Below are 23,007 nucleotides of genomic sequence, written 5' to 3' on the forward strand. Positions count from 1 at the left end.
TTAGAAGAATGATATGGAAATAAATTCAAATACTCTGAAAAGGGGTGGAAGAAAACAAGGAAGAAGTCAGGAAAGTACTATAAGAGCAATCAAATAAGATCGATACAGCATTGGAAACAATTCAACACCTGCAAAAAGCGGTCCAGATGATTAATAATAAAATATCAGAAATGGACAATACACTGAAAGGGGAAAGGAGCAGAATTCAAGTGATGGTAGCCAGAACCAGCAAGCTGGAAGACAAATCTCTCAATACTACTAAGATAGAAGAGCAAGCAGAAAAAAGGATTTAAAAAATCTGAAGAGAGTCTAAGATTCATGCTGGATAACATGAAAAGAAACAATGTAAGAATTATCGGCATTCTGGAACAAGAAAAATCAGAAACATCTACAGAGGAGAAAGTTGAAGAGCTTCTGGAAGAAAACTTCCCTAACATCTTGAAAGATGAGAAGATAAACATTCAAGAAGCCAAACGTACTCCAGGAAGGATGACCCCAAAAGAAAATCACTGAGACATATAATAATCAAGCTCTCCAAAATCAAAGACAAGGAGACAATCCTAAAAGCTGACAGGGAAAACAGAAGTGTTACTAACAAAGGCAAGCAAAATCAGATTAAGCTCTGACTTCTCAGCAGAAACCATGCAGGCATGAAGGCAATGGGGAGACATATACAAAATCCTAAAAGAAAAAACTGCCAACCAAGAACCGTCTATCCAGAAAAACTGTCAGTCAAATACGATGGTGCAAGCAAAACATTCCAGGATAAACAGAATCTAAGAGGTTTTGTCAAAGCCAATCCAGCACTTCAAAACATCCTGAAGAGAGTTCTTTAGACTGAAAACCAACAAGAACAGACAACAACCAGAGATTGACAGGCGTGGCAACACCACCAGAAACTCAGACGATGGATAGCAGAGTTCAGAACAGAACAAAATTACAACAATGAATTCAAAGGAGCTAGGAGGTCAACAGAAGATTAAAATAATAACAATGTCAGAGAAGGGAAAAATGTAGGAAAAGAGATCCAGGTGGTGAGGAGGTGTGGTAGATTACAGGATACAAAAGATTCTCTTAAATGGAGGTAAAAGTTAATAGACTATAAGGTAACCCCAAAGAAAGTTAATACTTCACAACTTACCATGAAAATGAACTTCCAAGCAGTACAAGCAAACATGAAAACTAAGAAGAAACCAACAAGAAATAGCACCAAAAAAACACAAACTCAGTACAAGAGGGCATGCAGAACAAAGGAACGAACAGCAATACCAAAAATTCACATAATGACAGCAATTAATTCATACCAGGTGATAATTACATGGAATGTCAGTGGATTAAATGCACCAGTGAAGAGACAGAGAGTGGCAGAATGGATAAGAAAACAAGACCCTTCAATATGCTGCCTGCAAGAGACACATCTTACACACAAAGACGAAAACAGACTAAAAGTTAAAGGATGGGAAAAAAATATACCAAACTAACTGCAACAATAAACAAGCATGAGTGGCAACACTAATCTCTGATAAAGTAAACTTTAAGACAAAAACCAGCATAAGAGATAAAGAAGGACACTATCTCCTGATCAAAGTGTCAATTGAGCAAGACGACATAACTATAATAAATATCTACTTTCCCAATGAAAAAGCACCAAGATATATGAAGCAAACCTTACTAGAATAGAAGAAACAGATAAATCTACAATTATAGTGGGAGATTTTAATATACCACTTTTGAAAAGGGACGGAACAACCAGAAAGAAACTCGACAAAGTTACAGTAGAACTAAACAGCACAATCAACCAACTTGACCTCATAGGCATATACAGAGCATTCAACCCAAAACAGCACAATATACATTCTTCTCTAGTGCACATAGAACAATCCCATATATGACCATGTGTTAGGTCACAAAACAACCCTCCATAAATTTACAAACATCAAAGTACTACACAGCATCTTTTCAGATCACAATGCTATAAAACTAGAAATCAACACTAAGAAGACCAAGGCAATAAAGTCGAATACATGGAAACTGAATAACAACCTGCTGAAAAGCGAATGATGAAAAGAAGAAATTAAACGTGAATTCACAAAGCTCCTAGAAACAAACGAGAATGAAAACACAACATACCAAAATCTTTGGGACATGCAAAAGCAGTGCTGAGAGGACAATTTATTGTGCTAAATGCAAACATCCAAAAAGAAGAAAGAATCAAAATTAAAATATTAACATGGCATCTCCAACAATCAGAAACAAGCCAACTGAGGGAACCTACAGTCACCAAAAGAAAAGAAATAATAAAGATAAGAGCAGAAATAAATGAGATGGAAAACAGAAAAACTATAGAAAGAATCAAACAGACAAGAAGCTAGTTCTTGGAAAGGATCAATAAAATGGACAAACCTTTGGCAAACCTAACAAAAGAAAAGAGGGAGAAGACACAAATAACTCTCATTAGAAACCACATGGGCGATGTCACAACGAAACCAATCGTAATCAAAAGGATAATAACAGAATATTATGAAGAGTTTTGCTCCAACAAATTCAAAAACTTAGAAGAGATGGATACATTTTTAGAAAAACATGACCTACCTAAACTTACAGAGTCAAGAAGAAAACTTGAACAGACCCATAACAAAAGAAGAAATTGATGAGGTCATCAAAAAACTCCCAACCAAAAGAAGTCCAGGTTTAGATGGCTTCACTGGTGAGTTCTATGAAACATTCAGGGAAAAGCTATCACCAATTCCACTCAAATATTTCCAGAATATGAAAGAGGATGGAAAACTTCCTAATACTTTTTATGAAGCAAGCATAACCCTCATACCAACACCAGGGAAGGACATCACTAAGAAAGAAAGTTATAGACCAATATCCCTCATGAACATAGACACAAAAATTCTCAACAAAATCCTAGCAAACAGAACCCAATAGCACATCAAAAAAATAATACATCATGACCAAGTGGGTTTCATAAAAGGGATGCAAGAATGGTTTAACATTAGAAAAACAATCACTGTAATCCACCATATAAATAAGAAAAAGGAAAAGAAAAACATGATCATATTGATTGATCAGAAAAGGCATTTGACAAAATCCAACATCTATTCCTGATAAAAACAGTCAACAAAGTAGGAATTGAAGGGAAATTCCTCAACATAATTAAGAGCATATATACAAAACTAACAGCCTACATCACTCTCAATGGAGAGAAACTGAAAGCCTTCCCTCTGTGAACGGGAACCAGACAAGGATGCCCTTTGTCACCATTCCTATTCAATATTGTGTTGGAAGTATTAGCCAGAGATAAACAGCAAGATAGGCAAACTAAAGACATCCAAATTGGCATAGAGATAACAAAATTCTCTATTTGCAGACAATATGATGCTATACATAGAAAACCCCAAAGATTCAGTAAAAAAAAGCTACTAGACCTCATTGGAAGATTCAGCAAAGTGGCAGGGTATAAGAACAACATACAAACCCAGTTGGATTCCTCTATAGTAACTATAACACCACTGAAAAGGACATTAGGAAAGCAATACCATTTACAATAGCTGTCCAAAGGATGAAATATTTAGGAATAAATGTAACCAGAGGAACAAAGGACCTATACAAAGAAAATTACAAAGCACTACTACAAGAAAACAAAAGAGACTTACAAAAGTGGAAGCACATACCATGTTCCTGGATAGGAAGACTCAACATCGTGAAAATATCAATACTTCCCAAAGCTATTTACACATATAATGCAATCCCAAACCAGATTCCAACAACATTCTTCAAAGAGATGGAAAAAACAATTGCAAACTTTATATGGAAAAGAAAGAGACCCCGGAAAAGCAAAGCACTGCTCAAGAAAAAGAACAAGGTTGTAGGCTTCTCACTCCCTGATTTCAAAATTTACTACACGGCTACAGTGGTCAAAACAGCCTGGTACTGGTACAATGAAAGATACATTGATCAATGGAACAGAATTGAGAATCCAGAAATTAACCCACCCACATACAGCCAACTGATTTTCTACAAAGGGCCTAGGCACATTGCATGGGGAGGAGATAGTCTCTTTAAGAGATGGTGCTGGCAGAACTGGAAAGCGATATGCAAAAGACTGAAACAAGACCTTTACATCACACCCTATACAAAAACCAACTCAGCATGTATTAAAGACCTAAATATGACTCCCCAAATTATGAAGGTCATCAATGAAAAAATAGGGATAAATGTGAGGACTCTAATACAGGGCATACACAGACTACCAAATATTTTGAAACGTATACAAACAAAAGTAGAGAAAATAGTTGATTGGGACATACTAAAACTTAAAAACTTATGTGCATCAAAAGGCTTCCCTAAAAGAATAAAAAGGGAACCCACAGAATGGGAAAAAATATTTTGCAACAACACATCAGACAGGGACTCATTTCTAAAAGATACAGAAAAGTACAACACCTCTACAAGAAAAAGACAAATAACCCAATTAAAAAATGTGCACAGGACATGAACAGACACTTCACCTAGGAGGAGATCTGGGCAGCCAACAAATATATGAAGAAAATGTTCACGATCACTAGCCATTGTTGTTGTTGTTGTTAGGTGCCATCTAGTAAGTACTGACTCATAGCAACCCTGTGCCCAACAGAATGAAACACTGCCCAATCATGGGCCAACCTCACTACTGTTGCCAAGCTTGAGTCCATAGAGGATGCCACTTGGCAAATCCATCTCATTGGGGGTCTTTCTCTTTTTCTCTGACCTTCCACCTTACCAAAAGTGATATCCTTCTCCAGCAACTGGTCCCTCCTGACAATATGTCCGAAGTAAGAGTGAGAGATGAAGTTTGGCCATCTTGGCCTTCAAGAAGCATTCTGGCTGCACTTCTTTCAACAAAGATCTGTTTGTTTTTTTGGAAGCCCATGGTATTTTCAATATTCTCCTCCAACATCATAACTCAAAAGCATCAATTCTTCTACAATCTTCCTTACTGACTGTCCAGCTTTTGCATGCATATGAGGTTATTCAAAATACCATGGCTTGGGTCAGTCGCACCTTAGTCCTCAAGCTAGCCATTAGCAAATCAAAACAACAATGAGGTATCATCTCACACCAGCAATAACAGTAAAGATAAAAAAGTAGAGGACAATAAATGCTGATGAGGATGCGGAGAGACTGGGACCCTCCTACATTGTCTGTGGGATTGCAAAATGGTCCAACCCCTTTGGAAAGCAATATTGCATTTCCTCAGAAGGTTTGAAATAGAAATACCTTATGATCCAACAATTTCTCTACTTGGTATTTTCCCACAAGAAATATGAGCCATAATACGAGTAGATATATGCACATCAATGTTCATAGCAGCACTATTTACAATAGTAAAAAGATGGAAAGAGCCTAAATGCCCATCAATTGAAGAATGGATAGACAAACTGTGGTACATACACACAAAGGAATACCAGTTGCTCTTTGGAAACACAACAAAGGGTCACTATGAATCAGAAACAAAGTGACAGCAACAGTTTTGTTAACAACAACAACAGATCTTCTGGTCTTTGGCCATTCATGACTAATGCATCAAATTTGATCTTTAGATGATCTCTAAATTCAGATGGGATATGTTCAAGAACATATTTTGACTCTCATGGATTTGCTTTAATTTTTTTCTGCTTCAACCTGAATTTGAATAGGAGCAATTAATGGTCTTCTCCACAGTCTGACCCCGGCCTTGTTTTGACTGATGATTTGAGAGTTTCCACTGTCTCTTCACACAGATGTAGTCAATTTGTTTTCTGTGCATCCATGTATCTCATATGTCATTTAAAACTGTATTTGCATTGAATAAGTTATAGGTCTTGCAAAATTTTTCATGCAGTCTCCAGCATAATTTATATCACCAAAGCTATATTTTCCAATTACTGATCCTTCCTCCTTGGGTTCCAACCATAAGTAAGTGTTAGTGCATCTTGATTGCATATTTGATCAGTTTCAAATGGAAAAAGTTGGTAGAATTCTTCAAATTCATCAACATTACCTTTAGTAGTGGTATTAACTGGTCTTCCTTATAGGCATATGGATATTATCCTATCTCAGATGCATTTTTCAAGATAGATCTTGAAATTCTCTTTTTTATAATGAGTGTGACACCATTCTTCTTGAATTTGTCCTTCCCAGCATAGTAAATCAGATGAATGTCAGATTAAAAATGGCCAATATAGGCCATTTAAGTTCACTAATGCCTAGGATTGTTGTTAAGTGCCGTCGAGTCGGTTCCGACCCATAGCGACCCTGTACAGGGTTTCCGAGGGTGTAAATCCTTACGGGAGTAGAAAGCCTCATCTTTCTCCCACGGAGCGGCTGGTAGTTTCGAACCGCTGACCTTAAGGTTCGCAGCCCGATTCGTAACCACTACGCTACTCGATGGCACCTGACAACAACAACAACAACAATGCCTAGGATGTTGATTTTTATGCATTCCATTTCATTTTTTACTAATTCCAATTTTACTAGTTTCATACTTCATACAGTCCATGTTCCAATTATCAATGGGTGTTTTCAGGTATTTCTCCTAATTTTGAATTGTGTCCCCATCAACAAATGCAGGTTCCAAAAGCTTTAGTTCATTCATGTCATTATGGTCTACTCTACTTTGAGGAGGCAGCTCTTCTCCAGTCATATTTTGAGTGCCTTCCAACCTGAGGGGCTCATTTATTGTCACTATATCTGACAATATTCTGCTGGTCTTCATAAGCTCTTCAATGGCTAAACATTTAGAAGTAGTCCACCTCTCCTTCCTAGTCTGTCTTAGTCTGGAAGCTTGTTGCTATTTAAAATACTGATGGCATAGCTTCCAGTGTTACAGCAACACAAAACTCCCCACAGTACAACAGACTGACAGAAGATTGTGCTGAAGTTTAAATGCCAGGCATTTACTATTTCTTTTAAATCTCATGACACAACCATAAAATAGGCTGAAGTCATTCATGTATTCATTCCACCGATGTCATTGAGTGCCTATTTAAGGGTCTTAGGATACATCAATATTGAGATGCCTGCTTACACAGAATACATTCTAGGACAAAGGTGGGTGTAGTTTAAAAACAAAAACAGAATCTTTGTAAGTATCCTAGAGTGAAAACCCCAAAACCCCAATCCCACTGCCGTTGAGACAATTCTGACGCATAGCAAATTTACATAATAATATTGCTGCAACTTTAAATATTTATAGGAATAGACTGTCTTGCCTTTCTTCTTTGGAGTGGCTGGTGGGTTTGAACTGCCAACCTTTTGGTTAACAGCCCAGTACCTAGCCCTCAATGCCATTAGGGTTCCAGAGTGAAAGCACAGTCTCTGAAACACTAAAATTAAGAGATTTATTGAAATCTAGAATTGGTGCAGACCAGAAAGCTTTCCAAATTTACAGAGTAAAGATTGCTACTATACCAGACAATGAGGAAGAAAACATTTTTGTAGTGTTGGAGCAGAACTAAAAGCTACAAAATCATAATTGGCTGAAAGACCATCCTAAGAGTCAAAGTTGGGATCTCTAAAGGCTCTATCACTCGGGGTTTAGCAGTATTAGGTGGATAACACATGGTCAAAGGTTGAGGTCTTCATTTTATTACAGGATGGTTGCAGGACAACAGCAGGGTGGGTTTGTCTGGTAACCTACTATTAAAATTGCTATATAGGATGCTGGAGACTGTAAATCTTTATGGGAACAGACAGCTCATCTTTCTCCCGGCTATTAGTAAAATTAGCTATAAAATTCAACATAGATTCTAGACTTTAAAATGTTGTTAAGTAAGGATCTGCTTTTTCTTTTTTCATTTTAAGTTTTTATTGTGAATTGAGTGATAGTTTACATGGGGGAAACATTGGTTTTACACTCAATCATTTCATTGCAATGATTACGATCTCCTCCATGCATCATCATTCAACAGTATTTGCTTTTATCCTCTCTGTGTGTGTTTTTTGGCAGGTGGGGTGTGGGGAGTGGTACGTACACAAAGACACTCAGGAATATGTAATCATATAAACAACCAAAGGGCACATTCTACAAGCCTGCCTCCTGGCCTTTTCTCTTTCCATTAGTCTAGAGTCCTCAGCTGCTCTATCTCTCCATGTCCTCGTCTCTGCCTCCATCTTTAGTGTTTTTCTCCTTTTATGGTCCTAGGGTCCTCTGTTCCTGGACTGTGAGATTAACTACTCCCTCGTTTTTGTTACAGAACTTCTACCTTTACTGTTGTAACAGTCGCAATTAGTCATGATAACAATTTCTCACTACTGGATTGTAAGAATCTTATTCCCATCTCTTTTCACCAGACCACTCTAGGATCTGCTTTTAAACTGCTCTAGTTACACATGCAAAGTTCCCCTCAATTTAGACTCTCATAAATAAAGAAATTATATGTTCTGCATTAATTTATCTTACTCTGGGTTCCCTCTAGAATCATTTAGCCAAGCACTCACTCAATAATTATCATGCATCTCCCCATTCCAAACACTCTGCTCAGCAAAGTGAGCCCCATCTTTAATTGGAGAGAGGGAACTGTGCAGAGTATTAAAACACAGAGCATTATGTGCTATAACAGAGGCATCTGTGAAGGGTAGGGGAACAGGAAACCCTCATCTGGTCATCTAGGTGCCCCTACACTGCCTGTTGTCCTCACTGCAGTCCATCTGGAATGACTCATCTTTCACTTCTTTCCTGCTGCTGAACACAGTCCTCTTGGCCACCCAGTCTACCCCAAACCTGATCTTCTCCTTTGGAGTCTAACGTGGTAAATAGATTAAGTGGATATTAGTTCGTTGATCATTTGTTTACCATTTTAATATCTTATAACAAAGGAAAGCCAGTTACAATGTGGGCATGCCATTCTCTTAGTGGATTGATGAAGAGAAAAAGACAAGCCAAGCTTCTTAAATCGCAGCAGGCATCTCTTTCCTACGCTCCTCTCTCATTGGGGTCAACTCATTTTAGGAATTGTAATCTAATTCTGGGTATTTGCATTGCCTTTTGCAAAAGTATTTTAGGACTCAAAATGCCTTCAAAGATATTCTAGTTCTGGGGATTTGAACATGTGATTTAAGGTTCCTGGGAGGATATCCAGCAATTTGACAACTCCGGACATTCTTTGCAAACTTCTGTGTGAATATACTTAAGTTCATGTCTCTCCTACCTGCCTAAGATAAGTCCTATAGTTTCATCAGATTCTTAAAAATCTCAGAAAAGATTATTATGGTTTAAAGTGATGGATTTGAAGCTCTTTAGAGAAGTAAATGTCCCTAGGCGATGCAGTTTGTGATTGGTTGTTAACCTAAAAGTTGGCAATTCAGACCAACCCAGAGGCCCCATAGAAGAAAGTCCCGGGGATTACATAAAAACAACAACAAACCTATGGAACAAGCAGTTCAACCTTGTAGCACTTGGGGCTGTCGTGAGTCAGAATTGACTTGACAGCAGCAGGACTGTTATTTGTTTTTAGAGACGTATATTCACTTTTGGAGTCCTGGTGTGGCGCTGTGGGCTAATGCATCAGACTGCAAAGTCATTTGAACTTCAAGGTCAGTGGTTCAAGCTCACCAGCTACTCCTTGGAAACCTTATACAGGGTTGCTATGGGTCGGAATAGATTCTATGGCACTTAACAACAACAACAACAAAGTTAATTTTACTAGAGAAAACAGTAGAGGAAGCAGGGCCAAGATTTGAGCTCAAGTTTCTTGTTGCCTACAATATACTGATCCATTTCCTCAACCACATGAGATCTAGGAACTGCCACAGGTATATTGTACACCGTAGCTGTGTCTGCCTTCTGGCCATGGTTAAGTAAGAAGTGGTCTATGGAAGTAGTTTTGGAGTTGGTCCCAATGAGAGAGGAGAGTAGGAAAGAGCTGCCTGCTGTGATTTGAGAAGCTTGGCCTCTGCAAGAGGCCTCTGCCAATACTGACTGACTTTCAACTCTGAGCTTACTATCTGTCATTATTTTTTAAAAGCAACAAAAAAACACACCACACTTTGGAAGCTGTTTATCCCTAGAGACATTGTGCCCCACTTTGGCATCTGTGGAGTAACACTGATTTCAGAGAACAAGCATAACCCTCAAGGCTGCCCTTCCAAACATCACATTGTAAAGAGATAAATCACTTGAGTGAGCCAACCTTCAAATGTTCACACTTTGGTAACCATTGTCCAAGGCTGAAATGCCTGGCTTGTTTGCAGATGGAAGAGCAATAGACAAGTCATGAGTTACTAAGGTAAATAAATATATACACACTCTTTGGAGTCAATAGAAAGCTAAGTCAGGGGATATTTTGCATCAGTTTTAGGATATGGAAAGGGACAAAAGTTCTCTATAATAGCCATTTTCTGCCTATTATTATATGCTGTGGTTAAGACTCTGACCTATGAAAGGGTTGATTTCTCCCAAAGAAGGCTCCCACATAATATGATGAGAGATTAGAATGGTGGAGAGCAAAGAATTGGAACATAGACCTCGAGTCAATAGCCCTCAGCTTTGAACTTGGCATAACCATGAGCTTTAGACTTTGCACACCCATGAAATAGTTGGGTGACTTTAAGCAAGTCATTTCCTTGCTGTTCCGTTTCCTCTATTATCAAGAGAAGGGAGTGGGAGCCAGGAGTAGAATAACCTCCAAGGTCCTTCCCAAGAGGACATTCTTCTAGCCTTTCCTTTCATTCATTTGTCCATTTGTTTGTAAGTTCCTTTTCTCCTTTCTGTATGCTAGCTGCTTCATTCGCAGCTAGCCGGTGACAGTTGAGGCTTATCTGAAGGCAGAAAACTGTCATGTTCTCCTCCTGTCTCAATAATCTGTATGGGGTTGGAAGTGGTTGCCAAACTCACCAGCAGGAATACGGGCACCTCTTGCTATAGCGACAGCAGTAAAATTGCCACTCACGATCCAGCACTGACTCGAAGTAGCGGCTCTGGAACCCTGCCACCAGCCCATTGTTGGAGCACGTCTGGTACCTAAAGAGAGCAACCCAAGAAATACAAGGAAATAAATACAAAAGCTAAACAGATCTCTTCCCAAGACCCAGCTTCTCACAATTACTGAGTCAAACCACTAGTTCACTGGCCCTAGAATTATAACATATCATTATATTTTCATAGAAATAATAGAGCCTTTGTTATGTTTGCAGAAATGGCATCTCACCATTAAAATTCAAACAAGTTGGAATCTTTCGCATGAAGGAAACTTGGGAACAATGTTTTTTAGATCTGTCTATGAATACATAATTTGAAGAAAGGATGAATAAATTGATAGATGGAAAGGAACATAAAGTTTTACAAATACAAGATCCTATTATTCATTCTATTTCAAGAGAAAAGATAACAGAATTAAATTTATTTGCATTTTAAAATAAGAAACCAATGAGAAATACAATGACTTAATGACCATTAAATAATAAATGTTTCTTCTACTCAAGAGTGGTGGTGGCTATGTGTTGCGGAGTTGGTTCTGACTCATAGTGATCCCGCACAGGGTTTCCAAGGCTGGAAATCTTTACGAGAGCAGAACGCCTCATCCTTCTCCCGTGGAACACCTGGTAGTTTCGAACTGCTGACTTTGCGGGTCACAGGCCGATTCGTAACCACTATGCTACCAGAGATCCTTTACTCCTTACTCAAGAGCAGAATCCTAGAAACGTAACATAAATCTTCCCTATATATAGCATGAAGTCGTGGTGTGGTGCTGTAGAATCAGAACTGGATTGCTAACCGCAAGGATGGTGGTTCAAACCCACCAGCCACTCCTTGCAATGGGTTGCAATGTGTCCGAATTGACTTGACAGCACTTCACAACAACAACACATTAGCACAGGAAACTCAGATGAGTGCAGCATTTTGTCCAGGGCCATGAGGTCACCTAGGGAAAACTAGTACCGGAACCCCAGCTTTGAGCTTTTTATCAAGGAGTCTTTATGGCACCAGTTTATGGCACCCACTGTATTGTAAGATCTACACAGTCAAGAAGGTCAAAATCCTATTTGTAGCACCCACCAAGGGTCCTAGTACATGGATGCAAACCTTCCAAGGTGTGACAGGCCAATTGAACTCCTCAGTCTCACTCTACATGTTCTGGTTGCTTAGTACTATTGTTAAGTGCCATCAAGTTGTTTCTGACTCATAGCAACCCTGTATAGTTTTTCCTAGGAGTGGCTGGTTATCAGTCCTGTGGTTAGTAGTAAAGTGCTTATCCTACAATGACACACCAGGACTCCATATTGTTCTTGTTGTTATGTGCTAACAAGTTGGTACCAACTCATAGAGACCCCATGCACAACAGAACCAAACACTGTCCGGAACTGCACTACTTCACAATTGTTACTACACTTGAGCCCATTGCTGCTTCCACGGCGCCAATCCATCTCATTGGGGGTCTTCCTGTTTTTCTCCAACCTCCACTATACCATACATGATATCCTTCACCAGGTACTGGTTCCTCCTGATAGCAGGTATGAAATACGAGAGACTAAATCTGACCATCCTGGCTTCCAAGGAGCATTCTGGTTGTACTTCTTTCAACACAGATTTGTTTGTTCTTTTGGCAGTCCATGGTACTTTTAATATTCTTCTCCAACACCATAACTCAAATGTATGAATTCTTCTATGGTCTTCCTTATTCACTGTCTAACTTTCATATGGATATGAAGTCATTAAAAATACCATGGCTTGGATCAGGCACACCTTAGTCCTCAAACTGACATCTTTGCTCTTCAACACTTTAAAGAAGTCTTGTGTAGCAGATTTGCATAAAATTGTTTGACTTCTTTACTGCTGCTTCCATAAGTGTTGATAGTTGATCCAAGCAAAATGAAGTCTTTGACAATTTCATCTTTTCTCCATTTATATGGATGTTGTTTATTCGACCAGTGTTGAGGATCTTTCTGGTATTCTCTGCTTTCAGCCAAGATCCATCTGACATCAGCAATGATATCTCTCATTTCACATTCTCATCTGAATCCAGCTTGAGTGTCTGCAAGTTCTCTGTCAATGGACTGTTGCAGCCACTTTTAAATTACATTTAGCAAAATATTACTTGCATGCAATATTGTCCAATTATTTCTGCATTCTGTTGCATTACCTATCTTTGAGATGGGCACAAATATGGATCTCTTCTAGTCAGCTGTCTAGATAGGTATCTTCCAAATTTATTGGCATAGATAAGTGAGTACCTCCAGTGTTTCATCAGTTTGTTTAAAAATTCCAATTTTTATTCCATCAATTCCCAGAGCCTTATTCTTTGCCAATGCCATCAAGTGGGTTTGAACTGCCAAACATTTAACAGCTAAATACTTTTCCATTTTGTCTGAAGGATTCCTTTCTCTAAACCCCACCAGTGTCTTAAGACTTGCTACTTTTTGCTGTGATGCTGAGGATGCTGTTTTTCACCAGTGAGTTCCTACCTTTCAGAGATGAGATCTTTCACAAGCCCTTCCAAAATAGGCCACTTGCTACTCTTACTTGTTTTCATTTCCTATCCACCCCTGCTGTGAACACGTTCCCCTTATGAGTGAGCAGAATAGACTCTTGCACATATGGTACAACTAGAGAGCTGCTGAAAATACGCCTTTTTCCAAGTAAAGATGAGTTTCTAAAAAATAAAATGGATAAAGTAAGACAAATACTCTTTGCTGACCGGCAACAGAAACTTTGCTGATCCACAAATTGGGGGTAACCCCAATAGCAACTAGATTTGATTTTGTTTCTTTTAAATGCTATAAACGAATTTTGGAACTGACAAAGCCAGATATTAAGTATATCTCAGGTAGGAAAGCATTTCTCCTTCTCATTTAGTCATTCAGGTCTGTTGTTGTTAAGTGCCTTCTAGTCAGTTCTGACTCATAGCCACCCTGTACAGTGTTTACTGAGGAGCAGCTGGTGGGATTGAACCTCCAACCTTGCAGTCCAGCTCATTAACTGCAACATCACACCAGGACTCCAAAGTATGCATTTATTCATTCACTCATTTGCTCAACAAGGTTGTGCTCTGCTATAATTCTGTATTTCCCCCTGTAGTACCATATTGAGAGATGGGCTTTGTACTTGGTCAACCATGCAAGTTAACATGCATTTCCTGTTCCCAGAACTTATAAAAAATTCTTACTGGTCATAAAGAGCTCAGGCTATAGGGTATATCAATGTGTAAATTGAGAACTATGGTACTTTGATTATTTAGTCTTCTTTGCTCTGCCATTATACCTATCTCATCATGAGCGTTCTTGCATTGGAAAATGTCTGGCACATTTCCAGAGACCACATGATTGAAAAGGGCTACTAGGGTTATGGTATAGTAGGAGGATAGTGTCTGATGTTCCAGGATGGCCTGTTGTATCCTATATCCTAGTAAGGTGGTTGAGTGGTAACTTCACAGAAACTGTCTAAGTGTCTTAAAGAAACCCCATATGTGTCCAGAGAAAGAAGGTACACCAGAATGATGCTCTTAGCAACCTCCTCTCTAAGCATCACTAAGATGCTGCCTTCCTTTAAAATTGGGTCCTCTCAGGAGTGAACGAAGCCAAGTTTTTGCTTCTCTGGAGCTCTGGTTCCATTGTTTGGGTTTGTCCTGTGCACTCAGACCACCACAGGGGACAGGGTTCCCATGATGGTAAATTCTCTGGAGTAAAAATAAACGTAGTAAGATAAGCTGACCTGCTTTACAGGGTACAAATTCTGAAGGCCATCCAAGTTCCACGAATTCCCCGCCGGCTGTCAGCCAAGCAGCCGCCTTACCACCCGGTATGAGGAGTGTGTGTCACTTTCCCACACACCACCTCAGATAACACTGTTCTGTGAAGATTATTTGGATGTCTACAGGCCCGGAGCTGAAGAACATATGGTCAATGCTAGATAGCCAGACATAGTTCCCTTCTCTCAGCTTGGATCAGATTGCCTTCACATTCTTTATCTCAAGATATATATTTTAGAAATTTGTTTTGCTGCTTTTGTTTAGAATATACACAGCAAAACATACATCACTTCAGTAGTGTCTATATGTATGATTCAATGACATTCATACATTCTTTGAGTGTATAACCATTCTCAATAACCTTTTGGAGATGTTCTTCCCCCATTTACATAAACTCACTGTCCCTGCTAAGGTTCCTATCTAATCTTTTGAGTTGCTGTTGTCAGTTTGATCCAATATAGACAGATCTTAGAGAAGTAAAATGCTCAAGGCAGACATTTTTTACTAATATAACTAAACTATTGCTTGGTTTTAAGAAGACTTCACAGGGTATTTTTGGTTTCAGGTTTAAAGATGATCTCAGGGGAATAGTTTTAGGGGTTCAACAAACTTCAATGGCTTCAGAAAGTCTGGAGTTTGTGAGAATTTGATATTCTTCTAATTTTGGCATAAAGAGTCTGATTTTGGTAGTTCCCAAAGGTTGGTAGCGCTCAACAAAATGGAGCACAGTGAAATGATTCCTTCTGGATCTGGATCTGTGTAAGGGTGTGTTTTTACACTCATGTGTACAGCAGTACAGCAGAGTGGTTAAGATCATGGGCTCTGTGGTCTGACTGCAAGTTCTGCCAATCCTAGCTGAGTCATCTTGGGCAGGTTTTTCTTAATTTCTAATGACCTTAATTTTCTCACCTGTGAAATGGACTTAATGATATTACATGCGTATGAAAGTTATTATGGGTCTCTATAAGAAAATGCATGCAAAATGCCTGAAATAGTGTCTCCTGATGCTTTTATAAATTATTTACTATTGCCATCCTACTTTCTGAATCTACATGGTGATTGTGATTTTGGCTCCCCAGACTCTTGTCAGTGAAATGCTGGTGAACTCATCTGTTTTTCCTGAGCTTCTGTTTCCATTAAACAAAGCTGACTGAGGTTGCCTATCTTAGCCGCAGATATACACCTACTTTGTAGTGTAGTTACTTTTGTAGATGTTGCCACCCCAGTAGATGGTAAAGTCCTTAAAAGAAAACGTCATTCAGTCTTTATCTTTTTATGCCCCGCAGTGCTTGGGACTCAGCAAATATTAAATAATGAGTAAGTGGCTGCTTGCTAATCTCAAGGTCGGAAGTTCGAAACTACCAGTTGTTCCGCGGGAGAAAGATGAGGCTTTCTGCTCCCGTAAAGATTTACAGCCTCGTTGTTGTTGTTGTTGTTGTTGTTGTTAAGTGCTATCGAGTTGGTTCTGACCCATAGTGACCCTGCACAGTGTTTCTGAGGCTGCAAATCTTTACGGGAGCAGAAAGCCTTATCTTTCTCCCATGGAACAGCTGGTAGTTTTGAACTGCTGACCTTGAAAGCCCAATTCGTAACCACTACTCTACCAGAGCCCCTTAAGATCTTATAGCATCGCCTTCTTAACTCCACAAAATGCTTCACCCCCAACTGGATGAAGGTTTCATTTCCAACAAAACAGATTTCCTTCTTTTAGATTAATACTTTGACTTCTTTGAGTTCTGGTGATCAGTTTCCATAAAGATGAAAGCCTAGGGAACCCTATGGGGCACTTCTCCTCTGCTCTATTGAGTTGCTGAGTGGTAATTGGCTTGATGGTATACAACAACAATGATACCCAGTGCTGTACTTGGTTTGAAAGATATTATGATGCCACAAATATTTGAAAAAGGATGTAGGTTGGTAGTAAGACAGAGAAGCAGAGAAATAGGAGACTTGGTAGGGACAGAAGGGTAGTGAAGTGGCAAGGGATAGGAAAAAATCCAGTCTGGGGGCAACTTTACCAGTTCAAAAGAGCTTTTAAAGTTCTAGATTTCTCACTTAAGTCCCCAAAGAATGGCGCCACACCACATCTTACTCTTTCTGTTGTCATTTATGTCTACATTGGGAGTGACAGTTCTATTTTTTATCGTCTTGTTGCTTATTATTGTGAATTGAGCAAAGATTTACAGAGTGGACTATCGGTTTTACATTCAGCAGTCATTTTGTTTTATCTCAATGATTGCAATCTCTGATATGTAATATCATTTATCCCACTTTCCTCTTGTGTTTCTTGTTTTCATAGCTCCTTCTTTCCTAACTCTTATGAACTTTGTCCTTGGATAATTGCTGCCCTTTTGATCAAATGGTTGACCATTACATGGTGTGTGTACCTCACTAGTTTTGTTTCTCCTATAGACCTTTCTACTTCTTGGCTGTAAATTGAGCCACATGGGTAAGTTCGGTTCTAGATCTGATGGGTGACCAAGGGCTATAGTCTCAGGATACACAAGTCTCTATATGACCAGAAAGACTGGTCGCTTTTGTGATTTTGAGTTTTGTTCCTCATTTCCTCCCCAGTACCTTTTAATGTAGTCCCTTTTAGAGCAACTGATAGTGGTAACTAGACATCATCTAGTTCTTCTGGTCTCAGGGTTGTGGAGATGGATGTTCACATGGTCCATTAGCACATTGGATTAGTTGTTTCCAAGAGTCTTCAATTTTTATCATTCTCCTTTCCTCCGGACAGGGAGAGACCAATAGTGGATGTCAGCTCATAAGCTTTTAAGATCCTAGTTGATACACAACAAAATAGGATGTAGAGCATAGTCTTTGTGGTCTATGTTATGTCAGTTGACTATGAAGTGGGGTGATAATTCTTATCCTGACAGAGTATCGGAAGTATAAGGGGATACTGTCTGCCAGGTGCCTAGCATGGAGCCCAGCACAAAGTATGTTGTTAAAAGACAGGTGATGTAGTTGTTGTTATTATTACCACTATCATAAATATTTACAATTTAATAGAAAGAGAAGATAAATCCTCATCTGTAAAAACTACTCCCTTAATATTGGGAGCTTCACTGGGAACGGTCAGGGTTAAGCACCTTCAGTGAAACAATAAAATGAGTTATAGACAGTAGACAGAAAAAAAAAGACAATGTCAAGTTTCTCCTTTCCCAGGAACCTTCCTTCCTTGACAATTCCAACTTATACTTATTTTTATTCTTCATGGTAAGCTGATGTCACTGCACACTTTTCATCAGACCTGGACTAGCACTGGGTTTTTGAAGGTGAACATCACCGTGTCACACACTGCTGTCCTCCCATCACAATGTTGGGATATGAAGAGTTTCTATAAATAATGCTGAGCTGTACTCAGCCTGCTTTCTCATTGCCTTCTTCTGGGTAAGAGTTCACCTATTTTTTGCATGTTCAAGTCTTAAGCCTGCCATCTCTCTATCAGATACTAAAACAGTGAAGTTGAGATGTCCTGCTGAATGGCTTTTCTGGATAGACAGATGTAGCAGAGGGTAGAGTGAAAATAACCCAAAACCCAAACCCACTTCCATCGTGTTGATTCCAACTCATAGCGACCCTGTATAGAGTTTCTGAGGCTGTAAATTTTTACAGGAGTAGGAAATTTCTTCTTTCTCTTTTGGAAGTGGTTTTGAACAACCAGCCTTGCAGTTATCTGTGCTTATCCTACAGAGCCAAATGAAAATACTTCCCCCAAATACAAAATCTGTTCCATTTTTGGAGCATGCAAGTAGCATACATAACCCTAATGCCTCAAAATCTGTATTATCTTGTGAAATGTATATATTTATGTCCCTAGAGCACTCATAAGGAGCTCTGGTAGCATAGTGGTTACAAATCGGGTTGCGAACCTCAAGGTTGGCAGTTCAAAACCACCTACTGTTCCGTGGGAGAAAGATGAGGCTTTCTGCTCCTGTAAAGATTTGTAGCCTCAGAAGCCCTGTGCAGGGTCTCTATGAGTCAGAACCGACTCCACGGTACTTAACAACAACAAGAGCACTTATGAGGTGAGAGCAGTTCCAAGCCTTATAGGTTTGCAGGCTTAATTACAAGAGCTCACCAACAGCAAGTGTTACAATGTTTGCCAACCAAGAGATCAAATGTCTATCTTAAAATGTGATAAATTCAAGACCCTCCTAATACACATGGGCCATTTATAGATCAGTTATTGAATGTTGGAGTCCTAGTGTGGCTCTGTAGGATAAGCACTGGACCACAAGTAGGTTTGAATCACAAGGTTTGCAGTTTAGACCCACCAATTCACAACTTGGAAACACTATACAGGGTTGCTATGTATCCTAATGGACTCAACTGCATTTAACAATAGCAGTTAAATGCTATTTTCCAAAAGCAAAATGGTACCTATCAGGGCTTTGCAATCTAGCAGCTTGGGTTTGAACTCCAGCTTTGTAATTTACCAACAGCATGATATCTAGCAAGTTACTTCACCTCTCTGAGTCTCAGTTTCCTCCAAGTAGTCATAAGATAATGAGAAGTAACCTTTGGTAATTATCATGTGCCAGGTATTGGGTTAAGCACTGCAAGCAATTGTTTTATCATCAAACAATCTTATGAAATAAACTCAAATAATTAACTACCCATTTCCCACCCCCTCACCCCCCACTATCACCACTACTGGGTTGTTGTTGTATTTTTTTTTAATAAGGAAACTCAGTTTTAGATATGTTAAGCAGCTTTCTCTAAAGACACACAGTCAGTAATGTGCATGTATTATCTCATTTAGTTCTCACAACAAATTTAGGGGACTAGAATTTTGTACATGGAGGATGCTGACATGATTTGCTTTAAGATAGTAATAGGGCAGTCTTTTGAGAATTGTTCAGTCAGACTCCAAAGTTCATAATCTTTCCATTACTCACTCACTCACACATACTCCTTTCCGTTCCAGGAGTGAAAAACCTAGGGAAAGTCCCCTAAGTCTGTGAAAAACTCTTATATACTGGAAAGATTATATCTGGCAGGTACCCAAGCAGAAGCAAATCTCCTACCCAGAAAAGTGAACTTTTGCTATCCTTGTGAGAACAGCCAAAGCCATTTTTGCAAAGCTCAAGTTTCCCCAGACAATTGATTCCTAGTACGCAGGAAAGTGACCTAGATGAATCGCTGGCAGGAATCCTAGATCTGCAATAACCCTATTCTCCACACTCAGCCTTTTTGCCCTCTGAAGACTTTCTTAGGTGGATGTGATATCTTCTTTAGTCCCATACTTGTTACGACTTTATCTAAGTACAAAAATAGCCCCAGCATTTAATATCCACCTGTAACATTGTGACATCAGACTGACTGGTTTCCAGCTCTGCTATTTGAGTGGGCAATTCTCTTAGTAATTCTGAATAATAGTTGCCTGCCTTGTATGTAAAATACGGATAATAGCATTGTCCCTGCCTGCCTCTCAGTGGTGTGAATGTCAAATAAGATTAGACTATAAGTAACTCAAGGTCCTTGGGTGGTGCAAGAGGTTTGCGCTGAACTAGTAAATGAAAAGTTGACAGTTCCAACCCACCCAAGAGCACTGTGGGAAAAAGGTCTTCTTTTTCTTTGATCTACTTCCCTAAAGATCAAAGCCAAGGAAACTCTATGAAGCAGTTCTACTCTATAACATTTGGAGTTGCCATGAGTCAAAATCAACTCTATTGCAATGGGTTTTAGTTTATGAGTACTTTAAAGTAATACACAGAATTCATGCATACCCTTCACCCAGCTTCCCTAATATTATCTTAGATAACTATAGTGGATTTTGAAAGCTAAGAAACTAACACTCTTTCTTCCATATTTTATTTGGTTTTACCAATTTTTCTACTAATGTCCTTTTTCTGATCCAGCATCCAAACCAGGATACCATATTGCATCTAATCCTTCTTGGGTTTTATATGAAGAAGCTAATACTCTATTTTTGAAAGCTTATGTAGATATGAGGGTTACTGGGAGAATGGATGTCTATCTAATAAAGAAGTTATCCTGAGAATGTAATGTGTCAGCTGCTCTCTACATTACATTTTAGAAAATTTCAGGAAGTGTAAAAAGGCTATCCTGCATCTTGGTAAATGCCACAAACCAAAATGAAATGCAGTCAATAAAGGCAGTAAATATCGAGAGTCAAAGATGTGAACAGGATGGCATCCCCAATGGGAAAATCTGCAAGCTTCTTTGTTGAGAGAAGTAGGGACTGATACTGCCTGGGATTGAAGGAATGAAGCACTAGTTTGTAAGTTTGACTTGTTGTTTTATTAAATAGTTATTGGGGACCTACTATATACCAAGGAGCTCTGGGAGCGTAGTAATTACGAGTCAGACTACTAACCTCAAGGTCTACTGTTCAAAGTTACCAGCCGTGGAAGAAAGATGAGGCTTTCTGCTCCCATAAAGAATTACAGCCTTTGGAAACACTGTACAAGGTTGCTATGAGTTGGAACCGATTCCACGACACACTACCACTACCACCACCACCAAAAGGAGCCCTGGTAGTGTAGTGGATTACCAAGCGGGGCTGCTAACCACAAGGTCAGCAGTTTGAAACTACTAGTCACTCTGAGGGAGAAAGATGAGGTTTTGTGCTACTGTAAATATTCACTGCCTCAGAAATGCTATACAAGGTCGCTATGAGTCAGAACTGACTTGGTGGCATATAACCACCACCACTACCACTATATATCAAATATGACTGGATGGGATGAACCATTTGCAATTGGCTGTGAACCAAAAGGTTGGCAGTTGGAATATATCCAGTGGTGCTGCAGAAAAAAGGCCTGGCAGTCTGTTTTCATAAAGATTCTTAAGCAAAACCAAGTCAGATGCTGTTGACTTGACACCTACTCATAGTGACCTTGTGTGTTGCAGAGAACAATTGCGCTTCATAGGGTTTTCAAGGCTGTAACTCTGATTGTCAAGCCTGCTTTCCAAGCCATCTCTCTGAGTGGGTTAAAACAAACAACCAGAATTTTGGCTTGTAGTTCAGTATTTAACAGTTTGTTCCACTCAGAGACACTTCATAAAGTTTATAATCAAAGAAATCCTACGGAGCTCAGCTCCACTCTAACACATGGGTCACCAGCAGCAGAGAACAACGGGTTCATTGTTGCTGTGTGTTTGTTTGTTTGTTATTTCTACAAGGGGGTTTCAAAAAGTGAATGGAAAAATTCTATTATCTTTTAATTCCTTTTTTTTTTCTTGAATTTTTTGAAGTGCCCTCATATACCAAGGCACCATGGGTTAATGTGTTGGACTGCAAGGTCAGTTTGAGCTGCAAGGTTAGAGGTTTAAGCTCACCAGTCGCTCCTCGGAAACCCTATATAGGGTTACTATGAGTCGGAACCTACTCAATGGCACTTAACAACAACAGATACCAAGCACTAATCTAGGCATGGGGGTACAATGATGAGTGAGATAAATTACCTACCTTCATGAAACTTTTATTTGATGTCAAGACAAATGTTAAATGACTCAATGTTGTTGTTGTTAAGTACTGTCAAGTCGGTTCCAACCCATAGTAACCGTGTATAGGGTTTCTGAGAAGTAGCTAGTGAACTTGAACCACCAACCTTGTGGGTTCAAACTGACTTTGCAGTCCAGCGCATTAACCCACAGTGCCCCATCATGACTCCAAATGACCCACTACAAACCAGGTAATGGCAAGTGCACTCAAGGAAACATGAAGCAGGTTGAGAGCATAGAGGGTGGGGAAAATGGCTTAGAGGTGGTGGTCTGGGAAGACCATGCTGAACATGTAAGAGCTGTGTGTAATGAATACTCAGAATCATAGATCAGGAGGGCCTACTCAGCACTATACGGAGCCTTGGTATTAATTACAGTCAAATTATGGAAACTTTGATTTCCTGTCCAACATATCCAGCTTCTAATTGAATTTGATGCTATCAAAGCTCAGTGAGATAAGATTTCTTTCCTCTTCTCAGACTAAGGACTGGTCTTTGGTGAATTCATAAATTCAAATAGTTGACTCTAGCAAGAGTTGTCATTTTTAAACGTCTTCTTGGGATCCTTTGAAGCCCAGGGTAAAAAGCAGATGCCAATAAACAGAAAAGTCTTTCTCTTAAATTCAGACTTCATTTAGAGCTGGCTGAACCTAGATTGGCTTCATCAAATCCAGGATTTACAAAACCTTTATTGACTGTCTGTGATGTGGCCGATGTTTTCCCTTATACTCTTTTACTGAGTGACACCCTCTAACAGTTTGTGGAGTGGGCATCATTATCTTCCTTTGCCAGATGAGGAAGCCAGTGTTTAAGAG

At 39.3% G+C, this 23,007-nt stretch overlaps 1 protein-coding gene across 1 annotated transcript in view; it reads right to left on the bottom strand.

Moving 5' to 3' along the window:
- DPT (dermatopontin) overlaps positions 1-23,007 on the bottom strand; it is a 46,075-nt gene that overhangs the window by 19,941 nt on the left and 3,127 nt on the right. Inside the window, exon 2 of the mRNA XM_006872628.1 lies at positions 10,862-10,987. Within this exon, the coding sequence (XP_006872690.1) occupies positions 10,862-10,987 (126 nt within the window). The remainder of the gene's footprint in view (positions 1-10,861; positions 10,988-23,007) is intronic.

This window comes from Chrysochloris asiatica, unplaced genomic scaffold (assembly GCF_000296735.1).
Source record: "Chrysochloris asiatica unplaced genomic scaffold, ChrAsi1.0 scaffold00207, whole genome shotgun sequence".
In the NCBI taxonomy this organism is placed as follows: Eukaryota; Metazoa; Chordata; class Mammalia; order Afrosoricida; family Chrysochloridae; genus Chrysochloris; species Chrysochloris asiatica.